This window comes from Uloborus diversus, chromosome 5 (assembly GCF_026930045.1).
Source record: "Uloborus diversus isolate 005 chromosome 5, Udiv.v.3.1, whole genome shotgun sequence".
Classification (NCBI taxonomy): Eukaryota; Metazoa; Arthropoda; class Arachnida; order Araneae; family Uloboridae; genus Uloborus; species Uloborus diversus.
Window position 1 is genome coordinate 131,227,657 of NC_072735.1, and position 16,453 is coordinate 131,244,109.

The 16,453-nt window shown below is 30.4% G+C and overlaps 1 protein-coding gene across 1 annotated transcript in view; it reads left to right on the plus strand.

Moving 5' to 3' along the window:
- Positions 1-3,474: 3,474 nt before the first annotated feature.
- Positions 3,475-16,453, plus strand: part of LOC129221861 (spliceosome RNA helicase DDX39B-like) — a 41,462-nt gene continuing 28,483 nt past the window's right edge. The window contains exons 1-5 of the mRNA XM_054856213.1: positions 3,475-3,612; positions 7,789-8,004; positions 12,785-12,912; positions 14,387-14,663; positions 15,754-15,872. Of these exons, the coding sequence (XP_054712188.1) occupies positions 7,806-8,004; positions 12,785-12,912; positions 14,387-14,663; positions 15,754-15,872 (723 nt within the window). The 5' untranslated portion in view covers positions 3,475-3,612; positions 7,789-7,805. The remainder of the gene's footprint in view (positions 3,613-7,788; positions 8,005-12,784; positions 12,913-14,386; positions 14,664-15,753; positions 15,873-16,453) is intronic.

Below are 16,453 nucleotides of genomic sequence, written 5' to 3' on the forward strand. Positions count from 1 at the left end.
GAAGTTATGGAAGCGAAAAGCATCGGAACCTTTAAAACTGATAACTGCATTTTAAAGCAAGTACTCTATGTTCCTGAACTGAGCAAAAATTTGCTGTCAGTTAATGCAATTACCAAAAATGATGGTGAAGTAAAATTTGTAGAAGATAGAGTGGAAATTTCAAAAGATGGAAAAATTGTGTTGAAAGGTTACAAAAATGAAATAGGACTTTACGAAGTAGGGTTGAATCAAGAAAATGAAGCACTATTGACAGAAGATAAGAATAATGCAGATGTATGGCATCGCAAACTTGGACATACGTGTGTTAAGAACATGAAATGTTTATTGAAAAATTCAACAGGAATTAAGCTAACAGAAAAAGAATTAAAAGATGTATCAAAAAATTGTGAAGTATGTCTGAAAGCCAAACAAGTAAGATTTCCATTTAAAACTGAAAGACGAACAGCAACTAGACCATTGCAAATAATACATACTGACATAAATGGCCCCATTGAAGTAGAAACATGGGATGAAAATAGATATTTTCTAACGTGCATAGATGATTTCACACATTTTGCTATGGTATTTTTGATGAAAAACAAATCAGAAACTCTTAATATTTTGAAGAAGTATGTTGAAGAAACTGAAGGAAAATGGTCACTTCGAGTAGCAAAAATTCGTTGCGACAATGGTGGAGAATACAGATCAAATGAAATGAAAATATGGTGCAAGTCAAAGGGTATTGAGCTTGATTACACCGTTCCCCATTCTCCTCAATTAAATGCTAAAGCTGAACGCCTAAATCGAACTTTGCTAGACAAAACTCGTGCATTGCTTTTTGACTCAGGTCTGAAAAAAGAAATATGGGGTGAAGCATTGAGAACAGCAACTTATATTATAAATCGTAGTCCTACTGAAGCTATTGATGTTACACCAGCTGAAATGTGGTATCAAAACGAACCTAATTTGTCCCGATTGCAAATTTTTGGAAGCGTAGCTTATACCAAAAAACTCGGATACCTAAAAAAGTTAGATTCCAGAAGCTTATGCTGATCAAGTACTTCAAAAATATAACATGCAAGATTCAAAGCCAGTTAATACACCATTACTGAAAACTTTGGTTGATGAAACAGAAAAATCAGGAGAAGTTGTTTTTCCTTTTCGAGAAGCAATAGGTAGTCTTTTATATTTGTCATGCAGAACAAGACCTGATTTATCTTTTGCAGTGAACTCGAACAGTCGACATCTTGAAAATCCATCAAAAGAAGATGTCATAAATTTAAAAAGAACTCTCAGATATTTAAGAGGAAGTTCAAGCTTAGGAATATCTTACTCCAAAGAAAGTACAGTAAACTCCCGATTATCCGCGGAATTGGGTGGCACAATTGCCGCGGATACTAAAAACCGCGGATAAACCACAAAAAGACACAAATGAGGGACAAATAAGGTTGAAAATTGTCCTTCCTCTAAAACTCGGCCGCACTGATGCATAATACTTTTTACAAAGAGTTGAAATATATATAGTGTAGTAAAAATGTTTTGTATTTTTGCACAACGGAACTTTCCGTCAATAACAAACAAGTGTATGCACAATGAAGAAAGCCCCCCCCCCCAAAAAAAATAAATAAATAAATAAATAACCAAATAAATAAAACAAAAACAGCCGAGTTTAAATTTACAATTTTTCGGAGAAAAAAACCATTGGTATTTGCTTTTTGTTGCGAAAATACATGTTCCTGATTGTTAATTGACTCGCGGATAATCCACCCCGCGGATAATCCGCTCGCGGATAATCGGGAGTGTACTGTAGTGACAAAGAACTTATTGGTTAATGTGACGCAGATTATGTAGGAGATCGCGAAACACGTAGAAGTACTACGGGATATGTGATTTATTATTGTGGTGGACCTATTAGTTGGTGCTCAAGAAGACAGTCAATTGTTGCTACCTCCAGCACTTAAGCAGAATACATAGCAGCAGCAGAGTGTTGTCGAGAACTTATGTACCTCAAAACTCTAATTGAAGAAATAACTAGTGAAAGTATATCTGTAACTTTAAACGTTGATAATCAAAGTGCTATTACTTTAATTAAAAATGGAATATTTAACAGACGTAGCAAACATATAGATGTTAGATTTCATTACATAAAAGAAAAAGTAGATGAGGGTTTAATTAAAGTAAATTATTGTCCAACTGACCTACAAATTGCAGATATTTTTACTAAAGCATTGGGGTTTAACAAATTTCAGAAATTTAAATCTAAATTGGTTGTATGACCTTACTTCTAAAAAGTGACTGGCTAGTTTTATTTATTTTTCTTCTGAAGAGTAAAATTATATTTGAATTCGATATTGTTTAACTTATTTTTCTTAAAGTTTTTATTTTAAGCATTAATGATTAAGAGGGTGTGTTAAGAAATAATTATTAATGTTTAGTTGTCTCAGGTTGGCAACACGGTCAAAATATTATATCTTCAGAACGTACTAAATTAGTTCAAGTAAAATATTTGGTCTTATGTGTTTGTAATGTGCTTGTGTCTTTTATAATAAAATATATTTGGCCATTCCCACTGAGTAATCTCTGCATAAAAGTAAAAACTCTACACTGGAATAGTATGCTCGAAACAATAAACAATTCGCACCATGCTTTTAACATCTCCAATTGATTCAATTGCATTAAAAATAATTGCTACTATTTGGAACAAACAGCTAAATTACTGTGGGATCTGCGATTTTTCCGAACTGAACAAAAACTTAAAACTGCTGCCCTCTTTACCGCACACGTTCCAGAAGCTGTCCCAGGGGTAAGAGCCCATGCTTGCTCCCCAGCCAGCGTTGGTAAATTGTAACGCTATCTAGCCTTCATCACGTAATGGTCAGATAAATGAGTTACAAGAATGCCTAATACCAGGGGTGCCCATCCCCCTCAAATTCAATGGCGCAAATGCCCCCTACCCCCAAAACTTTTCTCAACCCTCTTTCTCTTTTTTTTAGCTTTCTTTTTTTATTTGATTTATTTTTAAAAAATCTTAATTTATTTTTTATTTTTTTAATTAATTAATTTAGTTTTTAATTAATTAGTTATTTTTCAATTAACTTATTTATTTTTAATTAATTAATTTATTTTTCAATTAACTTATTTATTTTTTATTAATTTATTTTTTTTAATTAATAAATTTATTTATTTATTTTTAATTAATTAATTAATTTATTTATTTTTAATTATTATTACTATTTTCTAAGAACGTTCTGTTTTACACCGATAACATACACACACATATACACAGCAACTAATTAATAAATGAAATAAAATATGAACAGAATAAAATAAAATAAAGTAAGTAATTCGATTTAAAAATAAATCAATAAATGAATTTAAATAAATAAATTTAAAAAAAAATTTAAATCAAAACCACATAGGTCACATGTCGTATGCAGTAACTTGCTGTGACGTCACCTGAAAGTTATCATTTTTATGCCTCGCCTTATGGATAATTAAATGATACTTTTGTATAACAGTGTTGGCATCAACCCTCTTTAGCGGTGAAAAGAGACTAGTAAATCTCTAGTTAAATCTAAATCAATCTTTATTTGTTACAGAATTTCCAAACTTCATTTTGATTACATAATTATCGTAAGTTTTTTCTTAAAATTATCAAGTACTATTGTTAAGTTCTTTTTCTGCGCTTTCAAGAAACCAGATGTGATGCGTATTTTGCCATTTTTCTCTCTTCTTTTCCGACATCAAATCGATTTTTTTTTTATGTTTCACATAAACCAATCGTTAAATTTTAGAACTGCCAGAATTTTCATTTTTTTTGAAAATACGTATTGTAGCAGGTATTTATGTCATAAAATGCAAAGTGTCGACGTTTCATGATCCTTAACTAGAGTGACTACTTTATAAATGTAACTAAAAGGCCATTTGCAATTGAGAACGAATATTTATTTATCATAATGCCTAATTTTCGGTGGTTATTTTTTAGTCGAAACATTCATATATTATGTAATTTAAGTTATTGCTTTTATAATTGCTACTACGACGTATAAATATTGTCGTAAATTTTCTGCTTAATTAGCTTTTCACTTTAAATGAAAAAAAAAGATCCATAGATTAAGGCTATTAGGAAAAGTAAGACTATCCAAGCCAATTTGTGTTCTTAAATTCCAAAAGAAATATTTAGAAAGTACAACACTGAAGCTGATGTTCTTCTTACCTAATCTAAGAAAGCTTAGGAAGAGCATGTAATTTTGTCAAGAGCCAGACATAACTATGAAGTATAATTTTGAATGCAGTTGTCTTAAAATGCTGTTTAAGAAATATTAGATTATGAGGAAGCTTACATGCTTTATGCCAAATATAAACACCATAAGTACTAGTCAAAACCACAAAGAATATAAGACAAAGCAGATTATAAAACTTAAAAATAGTCTTATGAATCGGCACAGAGAAATGCTTTGAGTGAAAATAGAATGCTGTACTTAAAAACAACGAATATTAGCCATCTGGATTACTTAGACTGAGTTAGCCGTGGTTTCCCCAATTAGCTATCCCGTATTTCTCTTAGAACGTTAGGTAAGTGTGCTTACATGAACATCTCTGCTGTCTTCCATGTAATGAAGCCTACATTTTCATCTCTCCTCCAGAAAATAAATTAACATGTGGCTCAGATTTAACTAAAAACAATTTCAAGAGGGCACTTTAACCTGTCGAAATAAAAACCTTTGGTGCACCCTGCTGTCTGTTTTCTACCTCTCAACAAACTCTAAATGGCGTAGAATCGACTATAGTGATCCAAAAATTTCTCAAATTTTCAGTTTTTCATAGGCAAACACCATCATCTGCAATAGTTGCCCCTTAGCAAATGTGGACTTATTTTCGAAAAATTTGATGTAGCGAACCCTCCGTTTTAGCGATTACCTATGCCGGTACGCTGAAGGATTGTTATAGTGGGGTTTGACTGTATAACTAGACTTAGTAGGCAATTCCACATGATTTTTGTTGTATTGTCAGTAGTTATTTCCAGACACAAATTGGATCTGCTCGGCCCCTTTGCCAAATTCCATATTGTAGACATGGCCTGTCACAAAATTTCATTTTTAAGAACTTCTTTCACCACTTTTAAGTTCAATCAAATATTGGCAGGGTTGGCCGAATTGGACCTAATGGGTTTTTTTGAAAAAAACCATTATTTAGCCCACTTTTGGGTTTTTTTAATTTTTTGAGAAGTTTTTTAACAAAATTAGTTAATTTAAATACTTTTCCAATTTAAACTTTTTTATTTGTTCTTCACCACAAACAATGAGCATAAAAAATGAATTTTGAACTTTAATGTCATTTCTTAACCCTTAATGGCATTAAAAAAATACTCCAAAGATTTCAAATAACTATAACCTTTTTCTTTAACTGGTCAATAAATAACTCAAATTCTCTTGATTAAGTCCTGTCACATTTGATTTTCTCAATATTTGTAGATTGTACAGAGGAAACTACTCCAGCTAAAAGGCTTTCATGTGAATTATTTTCTGCAAAACACGTCACAAATTTCGAATAAACAAGATATATTTTTTAGAAATTAACAGATTTCTCAAATGAACAGAAAACAGAATATGATGTACAGTATTTTCATTATCTTATGAAAAAGTTTAATATTTCTTACTCTGTACACAGAAATAGAAAAACAGGCAACATAAAATTCAAAGAAATGTATTGATTAAGCTGGAATTCAGTAAAAAGGAATTTAAACTATTTGAGGTTCTACAGTAGTTTTGCATAACAAAATGAAATACAATAAAGTAAAATGCAAAAAAAAAAAAAGTAATTAAAAACGAACATTATATTTCACTCGAGAAGTAACTTTGCCTTAACTGTTGGTAATAATTAAAATTAAAAAATCTGAAACTTCACTTGGTTTTTCGTCTTGGGTTTTTTCGTCTTTTATATTTTTCTTCAGAAAATGCTGAATTTTAACTAGTTTTCCAGCTTTTTTACTCTAAGACAATTTTTGCACTTTGTCCATATACTTATGCTACAATATGCTACAAGTACCCCTCATTTTCCCTAAAAAAAGACAAAAAACCCACATTTCTTTTAAAAAACTACAACTTTAGTTGGGTTTTATTTAAAAAAACCCTGGGTCCATCGGCTTTTTAAAAAAAACCCGGGTTTTTGCCAACCCTGAATATTGGTAAAAAAGAGTCCAGATTTCAAGTCATTCCTAGTAAAGCCCTTTAGGACAAAGGGGTTTCAGATGAGATTTGCAATAGCTAAACATGATCCATACAATATCCAAGATTTTTTCCCCAAAAAATTAGTAAAAGAAAAATTCCCGAAATATTTTTTTCCCATAAAGTGCAGACCAAAAATAAAAACCTGGATCTTGACCCCTGGTATTGTGGAGTAGATAGTTGGATGTCTGTTCATGTTGATTGAATTCTGATTGATTACCTTTATTTAAACTATCTCTGTTTGTATTTTGGAAAAAAAATAGTAAATGAAAATATGAGGGATAAGAGAGTTATATCTATAAAATGGAATTTTTCTTCCTCTCAGCTTGAAAGAACTGTTTTTTTTTTTCCACCAGAGTGATATGCTGTATCATTTGGATCAGGGTTGGCTGGATTGGACCCAATGGGTTTTTTTGAAAAAACCCATTTAAAAAAACCCATTATTTAGCCCACATTTGGGTTTTTTTAAATTTTTTGAGAAGTTTTTTAAAAAAGTAATTTAAATACTTTTACAATTTAAACTTCTATTTTATTTGTTCTTCACCACAGACAATGGACATAAAAAATGAATTTTGAACTTTAATAGTATTTCTTAACTCTTAACGGCATTAAAAATACTTCAAAGATTTAAAAAATATATATTTAAATTTAATCTTTAACTGGTCAATAAATAACTCAAATTATCTTGGCTAAGTCCTGTCACATCTGGTTTTCTCAATATTTGTAGATTGTACAAAGGAAACTACTCTAGCTAAAAGGCTTTCATGTGAATTATTTTCTGCAACCCGACACGTCTCGAATTTCGAATTAACAAGTTACATTTTTTAAAGAAATTAGCAGGATTTACAAATGGTCGGACAGAAAACAGAATAGGATGTACAGTATTTTCATTATCTTACAAAAAAGTTTAATATTTCTTAATCTGTACACAGAAATAGAAAAACAGGCAACATAAAATTCAAAGAAATGTCTTGATTAAGCTGGAATTCAGTAAATAGGAATTTAAACTACTTGAGGTTCTACAGTAGTTTTGCATAAAAAAAATGAAATACAATAAAGTAAAATGCAAAAAAAAATAGTAGTAATTAAAAACGAACAATAGATTTTATCACTCAAGAAGTAATTTTGCCTTAACTGTTGGTAATCATGGAAACTAAAAAATCTGAAACTTCACCATTCTTGGGTTTCGTCGTCTTTCATACTCTTCTTCAGAAAACACTGAATTTTAACTAGTTTTCCAGCTTTTTTTACCCCAAGACAATTCTTGTGCATTGTTCATATACTTACGCTACAATATGCTACAAGTACCCTACATTTTCCCTAAAAAAAGACAAAAAAACTCACATTTCTTTTAAAAAACCCAGCTTTAGTTGGGTTTTTTTGGGTTTTATTTAAAAAAACCCTGGGTCCATGGGCTTTTTTAAAAAAACCCGGGTTTTTGCCAACCCTGATTTGGATTGTGTCAAACCCAAATCATTGATTTCCTTGCGGCATGCAGAAATATTTCCCAGTAAATGTAATTCAGTAAATATTTAAGAAATTTAAGGCATTGTATATGATTTTATTTTCTTTCATTCATTAGAACTTTACACAAGAAACATGACTGAAAATGAAGCTGAACTTTTGGATTATGAAGATGAAGAAGAACAAGAACAAACTGCTCCAGAAGCAGCCATTGAAACCAAAAAGCCTGCAGGTGGCTATGTATCAATTCATAGTTCCGGTTTCAGAGATTTCTTGTTAAAGCCAGAACTTCTAAGAGCAATTGTAGATTGTGGTTTTGAACATCCATCAGAAGGTATCTTTCTTTTTGTAATTTCTTCTTTCAAAGTAAGAAAATTTGTTTTGTATGTTTTGAATTGAATGACAGATTTCTTGTAAAAACATGGATGTAGTCTAGTAAAGCCTTATTTGATGCCTTATTATAGAATGTAAGGAATAGTGACTTGACTAAATATTCAAGGCAATATTAGGCCGTAAAACTAGCTGCATTGCATAGTCTACCTCAAAAACAAAAATTGTGTCAAAGATGCATGAGTACGTGACCATATGTCCCATTTTAAAAGGGATATTCCTGTTATAATTCAACCTTTCCCTTGTCCCCCCCCCCTCGCACATTTTTTCGGGATGCATAAATCTCTGTTTGTTTTTGTAAAAATTAGCATGCAAGTCCAACAAATATAAAAGAAAAGTTTGAGAAACTTGAGTGCATAGTAAGATAAAAATTAGCTCAAAACTATCTGCAGGAATGAAAATCAACATGCAGTGGGTGGGTAAAATATGTAGTAGGAAAATGCCTTTTGCTTTCAATTATGTATTCGTGAAAGCAATAATGAGCACAGCATCAAATGTATCCATGCACGTGTGTGTCTATTATCTAGCTATGCTTGAACACATATGATAAAATGTAAAGCCACTTTCAAGTTAGTCACATTTGTGAAGGAATAGGAGAAACCAATCAAGCAAAGTAAGCTAACCACTCAATAGTGCAGAAAATGGTTATCATATTTGGCAAATATTAGCCAGTGCGTTAGTTCCACTCGGAAAAATTGAAAATTCTTGCTCAAAATAATGTAATCGGAAATTTTTGTATACTTACATTCAAAATATTTTGTTTTAAAAATATATATACAGTGAAGAATTGTTTATATGTTTTTGAAGGGACAGTATGAAAAAAACGTAATAGGGATACAGTAATATGTATTAATTCAGGGTTCGTACGCCCTTGAAAAACCTTGAAAAGTGCTTGAAAAAAAAAATTCATTTTCAAGTGCTTGAAAACCTTGAAAAAGTTTCAAAACCTTGAAAAAGTTTTAAAACCTTGAAAAAGTTTCTTAGTGCTTAAATTCTCTCAAAAATCAACGAATTGTGCTTAGAAGTTTAAAAAAAGTATTTCACCAATGCAATTTTCTGAACATGTGTTCAGTATGCAACATCGCAAAAAATTGCTTCCGTGTATGGGATTTCAATCCTTTTGCGACTTGTAAATATTTTGATGTTTTTTACAACCGAAAGATATTTTGACATATGGTACCTTAGTTTAGTTTATTTTTGAGCAATCACGATTGCTTATTGCTTTCATTTGACTGTTTTTGATGTCCTATCATTTTTCCCACCGCCACCCTCCGCACCATCCCTGTCGACCGGGTCCTCACGATGCTGCACCTCTAGCGAAAACCGTCTCAATGTTTCGTCAATATCCTACACTTACACACATACATACACGCACCTACACACATATACATATATACACCTACACACATACACAAACACACACACACTCACATACACACAACTACCCACACACTCATGCCTGCACACAGACACAAACACATATGCCTACACACATACACATACCCCCACACACAAACACACACGCTTACATATACACACACACTCGTGATTGCGAAAAACATAATTTGAATTCAAGATGACAAAATTCAAATTAATTTTTTTTTGTTTAATTTCATTAATTAACAAAGATATTAATTTGGAAACCATGACAACATTGAACTTACCGGGTTTCGCGGAAAATTGCTCTTGTGTTTGAAATTTCAATCTTTTTGCATCCTGCAAATATTTAAATATTTTGGCTAATCAAATGTTAGTTTCGCATATGCTACCTTAGATTAGTATATTTTTTGTTTAATTTTAATAAAAAACAAATAAATTTATCTCATGGGAAACATGCCACGTCGAACGAACTCAGTTTTGCGAAAAATTGCTTCTCGTGTTTGAAATTTCAATCTTTTTGCATCTTGCAAATATTTAAATATATTCTCTAATCGGATGTTATTTTCATATTTGCTACCGTAGATTAGCATATTTTATGTTTAATTTCAGTAAAATATAAGTTTATTTTATGGGAAAAATGACAACATTAAACTTAATTCGCGAAAATTTGCTTCTCTTGTTTGAGATTTCAATCCTTTTGTATTTGTAAATATTTTTATATTTTTGGCAATTAGTAGTTATTTTGACGCTGTTACATCAGATTAGCTTATTTTATTTTTTATTTTAATAACTAAAGAGTTAAAGAATTTATTACCTTGGTCTTGTTTAATTATTTGCTTATTTATTTTTGCAATTTTGAATGATTATCTTTACCTAAGTACATCATTTTTTTATGTCTGCTAAAATAAATAAGGTGTATAACAGGGGTGGTTGTGTTATGATTATTCACTTGAAATCGTGTAGTGTTCGTTTTTATGCTTTTACCTCCCTATATCTCCAATTTTCCCCTTTTCCTCAAATGTTCAAAATTACTACTTTATTAAGGTTGTGGGTTCTTGGAGCTTACTGAAAGAGGCTTTAATCAGCAAAGGGGTAGATAGCTTAAGGAGGGTCATTCATCTTCATTTGGATCTAATAAATTGACCAGTACCAGCCTAGCTAGGCCCAGTGCCTGTTGCTGGTTATCAACAGGCACTGGGCATGGTATTTCTATGCAGAATATTTTGACTTAATAAACTTTTATGAATTGTATGCATAGCAAAAGTTATTGTTGTACATATGTATATTCAAGTAATAGGGGGCTTAGTTTTAAAAATTATTCCCCCCCCCCTCGCCCCATTTTGTTCTTTGAAACTTTCAGGTAATTTTTTATGAACTCACAAATCACAATTACACCTGAATATTATTGCCTTTCTAAATTTAAATTCTAATTTCAACAATAACCCATTTTTTCCCAAAATAAAACTACTTTTGTCATAATATATGTCAACTTCTTGTGAATCTTTTCAATTTCGAAATATGACTCTATAAATCTGAACTTGCACATTTATTGTCTATTGCAAGTTAATCAATGAAAGCTGAATAGGCTCAAGTTTGCATTCAGAGTATTTATCACTGCTTAAGCTGCTCTTGCATATTTTGAGGTGTAGAGACTGGACTGTGGACTTTCATAAACTTTTCTTGCTTCGTAATTTTTAAATTTACTTGAGGACAGTCTTAACAGCTAATAAATACATACGAATAATTGATTTGCATACATAAATGATTTGCAAACCTGATATTTTTAGAACTTAATAGTGCAAACTGAAATAACTTTCTGGGTAGTGTTTTTGTCCTAACCGCCCTTATAGTGTAATAAACCACTGTGTAGATATTGGAAATAAATGTTGAAATCGGGGGGGGGGGGGACTTCAAAATCTCCTCTCTGGCAATGCCATTGAACTTGGGTATTTTAGTTTCTTCCCATAAAAGTTAAAAGCACTTATGAAAGGTTTTTTTATAAAGTATTAATTTGCTGATTCTAGAAAATAAACAAACCTCTGACTGCTGCAACCTTTGAAAAACCTCAAAATTAAACCTCTTGGTATCTGCTTCTCTTTATGACCAAACTTTTCAAACATTTTCAGAAAAACTTTCAACGCAGTAGATCTTTCATCAAAGCGTCTCTCGTTGTAGAAAAAGCAATTTTGTTTTCCTATACTTTTTTGTATTATTGTCTTATTTCTATGTGTTTGTAGTAAATGAAATCTGCATACAATATTTTTAGTACAAATTTATGATATTGCCTTGAAAACAAAATTTTTTACCTTGAAAAGTGCTTGAATTTTTTTCTTCCTAAAGGGTATGAACCCTGTAATTACGCTCTGCAGGAACCAATTAAAATAAACATATTATTGATAAAAACGTTTAAAAGAGAAACATATAAACAGTGCTTCACTGTATGTATGTGTGTGTGTGTGTGTGTATATATATATATATATATATATATATATATATATATATATATATATGCAATATTCCATAATAAAAATACCCTATTTTATTTGAAACTTTTATCATGAAAACTAAACCAAGGGAGAATTATATTAATGAGATCAACTAATGAAAATGTTAGTAGCAAAATTTTAATGTATTTTATTAATTATTTAATGTATGTATGCATTTGTATGAATGTCAACACATGCATGGAAAACTTTTTTAAGAGAAAAAAAAAACTTGCTTAAAATCTCGCAATTTACAAAGAAAAAAATGATTTAAAACTACACCTTACTCGAAATTTACTGCCAAATGCTATCACTAAATTGGATAATTTTTGGTGTTTTAAGCCGAAAAGCTTTTTTTAACAGTAAATCTTTTATGCATATTTCTAAGATGGAAAAATAATGTAGACTACATGTTAAGTTAAATATTTTTTAAAGTTTTGTAAGAAAATATTGCAATAAAAATTGTATATTAATTGGTTAAAAAATCTAATTTTCCAGAAAGAAACTGTTTTTTTACCACTTCTTCAAAATGTCCTTAAATTTTACATCCTAAGCTATAGTTATCTAATGTTATACTATGCTCACTTCAACTAAATATTATTAAAAAATCTTAAATTTTTGTGCTTGTAAATGATGTGAGCTTTTTGTAATCTTACTGGGGATTTTTATACTTATTGATTTTAGGCTGTAGATCTTGTTGCAAAAGTGCCTGAATTTTACCAATGTTAAATAATTTTTTTTTTCTTTAAGTGTCCTGGAGATCAAATTAATAATGTATACATTCTTTAAACACAAACAAAAAATACAGATTCATAGTTTTTCTTCTTTTGGTGTTTAGTGAAAAAAACATATTTTTTTTAGTTCAACACGAATGTATTCCACAAGCAATCTTGGGCATGGATATATTATGTCAAGCCAAATCAGGAATGGGTAAAACTGCTGTTTTTGTTTTGGCTACATTACAGCAGCTGGATCCTGTTGATAACCAGGTAGGTTATATGTAGAGGTTTTATTCTGCTTTTATGTTACATTTTGTATATATTGGAACCGAACTCGGAAATGGGACAATCATTCTAACCCGTCGCTCGTTTACATGTATAAGTAGTGTAGATTTGAAAATCAGTAAGAGAGAGTAGTGATGCAACAAATAGTCATTTTGCGTTTTACGTTTAAAGCACAGTTTTATGGGGTTAATAATAGTTATGTGTTCATTAAGAAAAAATGATTCAGAGCATTTTTTTTTAAATGCTGGTTTAAACTTTAAAACTATTCTACCAAGAAGAGGAAGATATTTAGCAGTAGTTCTTAACTTTCAAAGTTTTATATTTTAGCTTAAAATACCAATCATTTTCTATAATGAGCATTATTTAAAATTTCTACACTAAATAAAAAAAAGAAGAATTTTAGTTACCTAAAATGATTCAGCATGGAATTGCATCTATCCTTACTATCCCATTTCTATCCTTACATGCATTATACAGGGTTCGTACCAGGGTTGGCAAAATCCCGGGGGGGGGGGGGAGCCGATGGACCCAGGGTTTTTGGGTTTTTTAAATAAAACCAAAAAAAAAACCAACTAAAGTTGGTTTTTTTTTTTAAAGAAATGTGCGTTTGTTTTTGTCTTTTTTTTAGGGAAAATGTGGGGTACTTGTAGCATAAGTATATGGACAAAGCATAAAAATTGTCTTGGTAAAAAAAAGCTAGAAAATTAAGATTTTTTAGTTTCTATGATTACCAACAGTTAAGGCAAAATTATTATTGTTTGTTTTTAATTACTACATTTTTTTTTTTTTGCTTTAGTGTATTTCATTTTGTTATGTAAAACTATTGTAGAACCTCAAGTAGTTTGAATCCCTTTTTACTGAATTCCAGCTTAATCAAGACATTTCTTTGAATTTTATGTTGCCTGTTTTTCTATTTCTGTGTACAGAGTAAGAAATATTAAACTTTTTCATAAGATAATGAAAATACTGTACATCATATTCTGTTTTCTGTTCATTTGAGAAATCTGTTAATTTCTAAAAAATATATCTTGTTTATTCGAAATTTGTGACGTGTTTTGCAGAAAATAATTCACATGAAAGCCTTTTAGCTGGAGTAGTTTCCTCTGTACAATCTACAAATATTGAGAAAATCAAATGTGACAGGACTTAATCAAGAGAATTTGAGTTATTTATTGACCAGTTAAAGAAAAAAGTTATATTTATTTGAAATCTTTGGAGTATTTTTTTAATCCGTTAAGAGTTAAGAAATACTATTAAAGTTCCAAATTCATTTTTTATGTCCATTGTCTGTGAAGAACAAATATAAAGAAGTTTAAATTGTGAAAGTATTTAAATTATTTTTTTTAAAAACTTCTCAGATTACAATTCAAATTTACGAGTAAAATTCAAATTTTGAGAATAATGAAGTTTGTTATGCTTTAATGGAGTAAATCTTATGTTTTTACAATTTATCTTTTAGGTGTCTGTTCTTGTTATGTGTCACACCAGAGAATTGGCATTCCAGATTTCTAAAGAATACGAAAGATTCTCTAAATATATGCCAACTATAAAAGTGAGCGTATTTTTCGGGGGAATGACCATAACAAATGATGAAAAAATTCTGAAATCCAATTGTCCACACATTGTTGTTGGTACTCCAGGACGTATATTGGCCCTTGTGAAGTCCAAGAAGTTGAACCTTCGTCACATTAAACATTTTGTGTTGGATGAATGTGATAAAATGCTAGAAGCTCTAGGTAAGTTATGCAGTATTGTGGTGCAGTGTTATTAACTTTAGCTGCAATATACTACTTATCATCCCTCAATAAGAGATCAAGTATTTACCAAAAAAAAAAAAAAAAATACAGTGGCTATCTCTTATATGAATCATGTCTGTTCTAAACAGTTTTAATTCCATAAAGCGGCTATTTCAGTAAAGCTGGATTTTATTCTATTTTTGATGATTGATTCATTAAAGTGTATGATTCAACAGGGTGGCGACAGATCAGGGAAAAGTCAGGGAACTTTATTAATTAGGGAATTTCCAAAAAAATAACAAATTCAGAAAAAATTGATTAAATGAAAAAAAAAATTTATTTGCTTTGCAAAATTAAGTACCCTAACTTCCTACGAGTCTTCTGCCAATTATCTGTTGACGAAAAAGTAAAATTGAGGTGCAATTATACACTGCCGCATATTTGCGCATCTTTTTTTCTCAACGTCAAAGTATTGAATCTTAACTTATTAAACATAGGATGAACTTCCCATGATTACTTCTGTGTCTGTAGAATTTATTTTATGTAGCTTGAAGTTACCTTTTACGAGTTTCATGCTACTTAACATAAACAACTCTACAGGCAAAGAAGTCGTCATAAATTCCTTAGCTCCCTTGCCTTTATTCATTGTCTTGAAGTAATTAGTGTACTATAATCACAATTTCAAGAAAAAATCTTTGATTTTTATATTAATACAAAAACTATTATCATTTTTAACGTAAATCAGGGAAATTTGGTGAACTTAGTCATGGAAAAGTTGGGGAACTTTTTCCCACAGTTTCTGTCGCCTCCCTGTTCAATTTATTGTGTCCACTGTATTAAGTAAATGTTTGTTTCATTTTGTGTACTGAAATAATTTTTTTACTGAATATTTTATATTTGTTTGCAAACTGTTTTCTTGTGAATTTTTAATTTTTCTATGCCAAATAAACTTACTATTTAAAAAAATTTTGCTGATGCCATTCTTTAAAAAAGATGACTTGAATATCTTCAAAAAGTTTTTTTATTAATGCAAATGCATTAGTTTGTAATAGTCATTTCTAAGCATACAAAAAAAATTTCCTGTTTTTAGATATGCGTCGAGATGTTCAAGAAATATTTCGCAGCACTCCACATGAAAAGCAAGTGATGATGTTTAGCGCTACCCTAAGTAAAGAAATTAGACCTGTCTGCAAAAAGTTTATGCAAGATGTAAATAATTTGCTACTTCATTATTTTTCTTTAATCTTCTCTGAAAAAATGTCTTCCTTAAATGCTTTAAAGTGTACTACTATTTTTCTTTACATCTTTATCATAAATTTAATCACTCTAATTTCTTTTTTCTCGCTCAAAAATTCCCCCCTGTTTTCCTGAGCATTTTTTAAAATTTTACTTTAATTTAAAGAAAGGAAAAATAAGTGACATTTTGATGTATGCTTCTTATGAGTTTAAAGCAGTTTAGTATGCGAGGAGATGTCGATTGCTATCATTAAAAAAAAGTCATTTTCAAAGAAGTGTGAGTAAAAAGGTAATTATTTCATATTGCTTTGTGAAATTCATCAAGTTGAAGTCATTTTTATGCCCAAGACCATTTTGAACGCTGATTTTCCCACCTCTCTTTTGATATCAGTAGTCCTGGTATCAAATGTCCACTGAATAATATCATTAAAATTATTCAGTGGGCATTGTTTTTCAGAAAGATAAAAATAACTTTTACAATATGATAAAAGTGTTTGTGAACCTAGTTGTTTCTTGAATTATTTTTGATCACTTTTCATGTGCCTGCAGTAAGT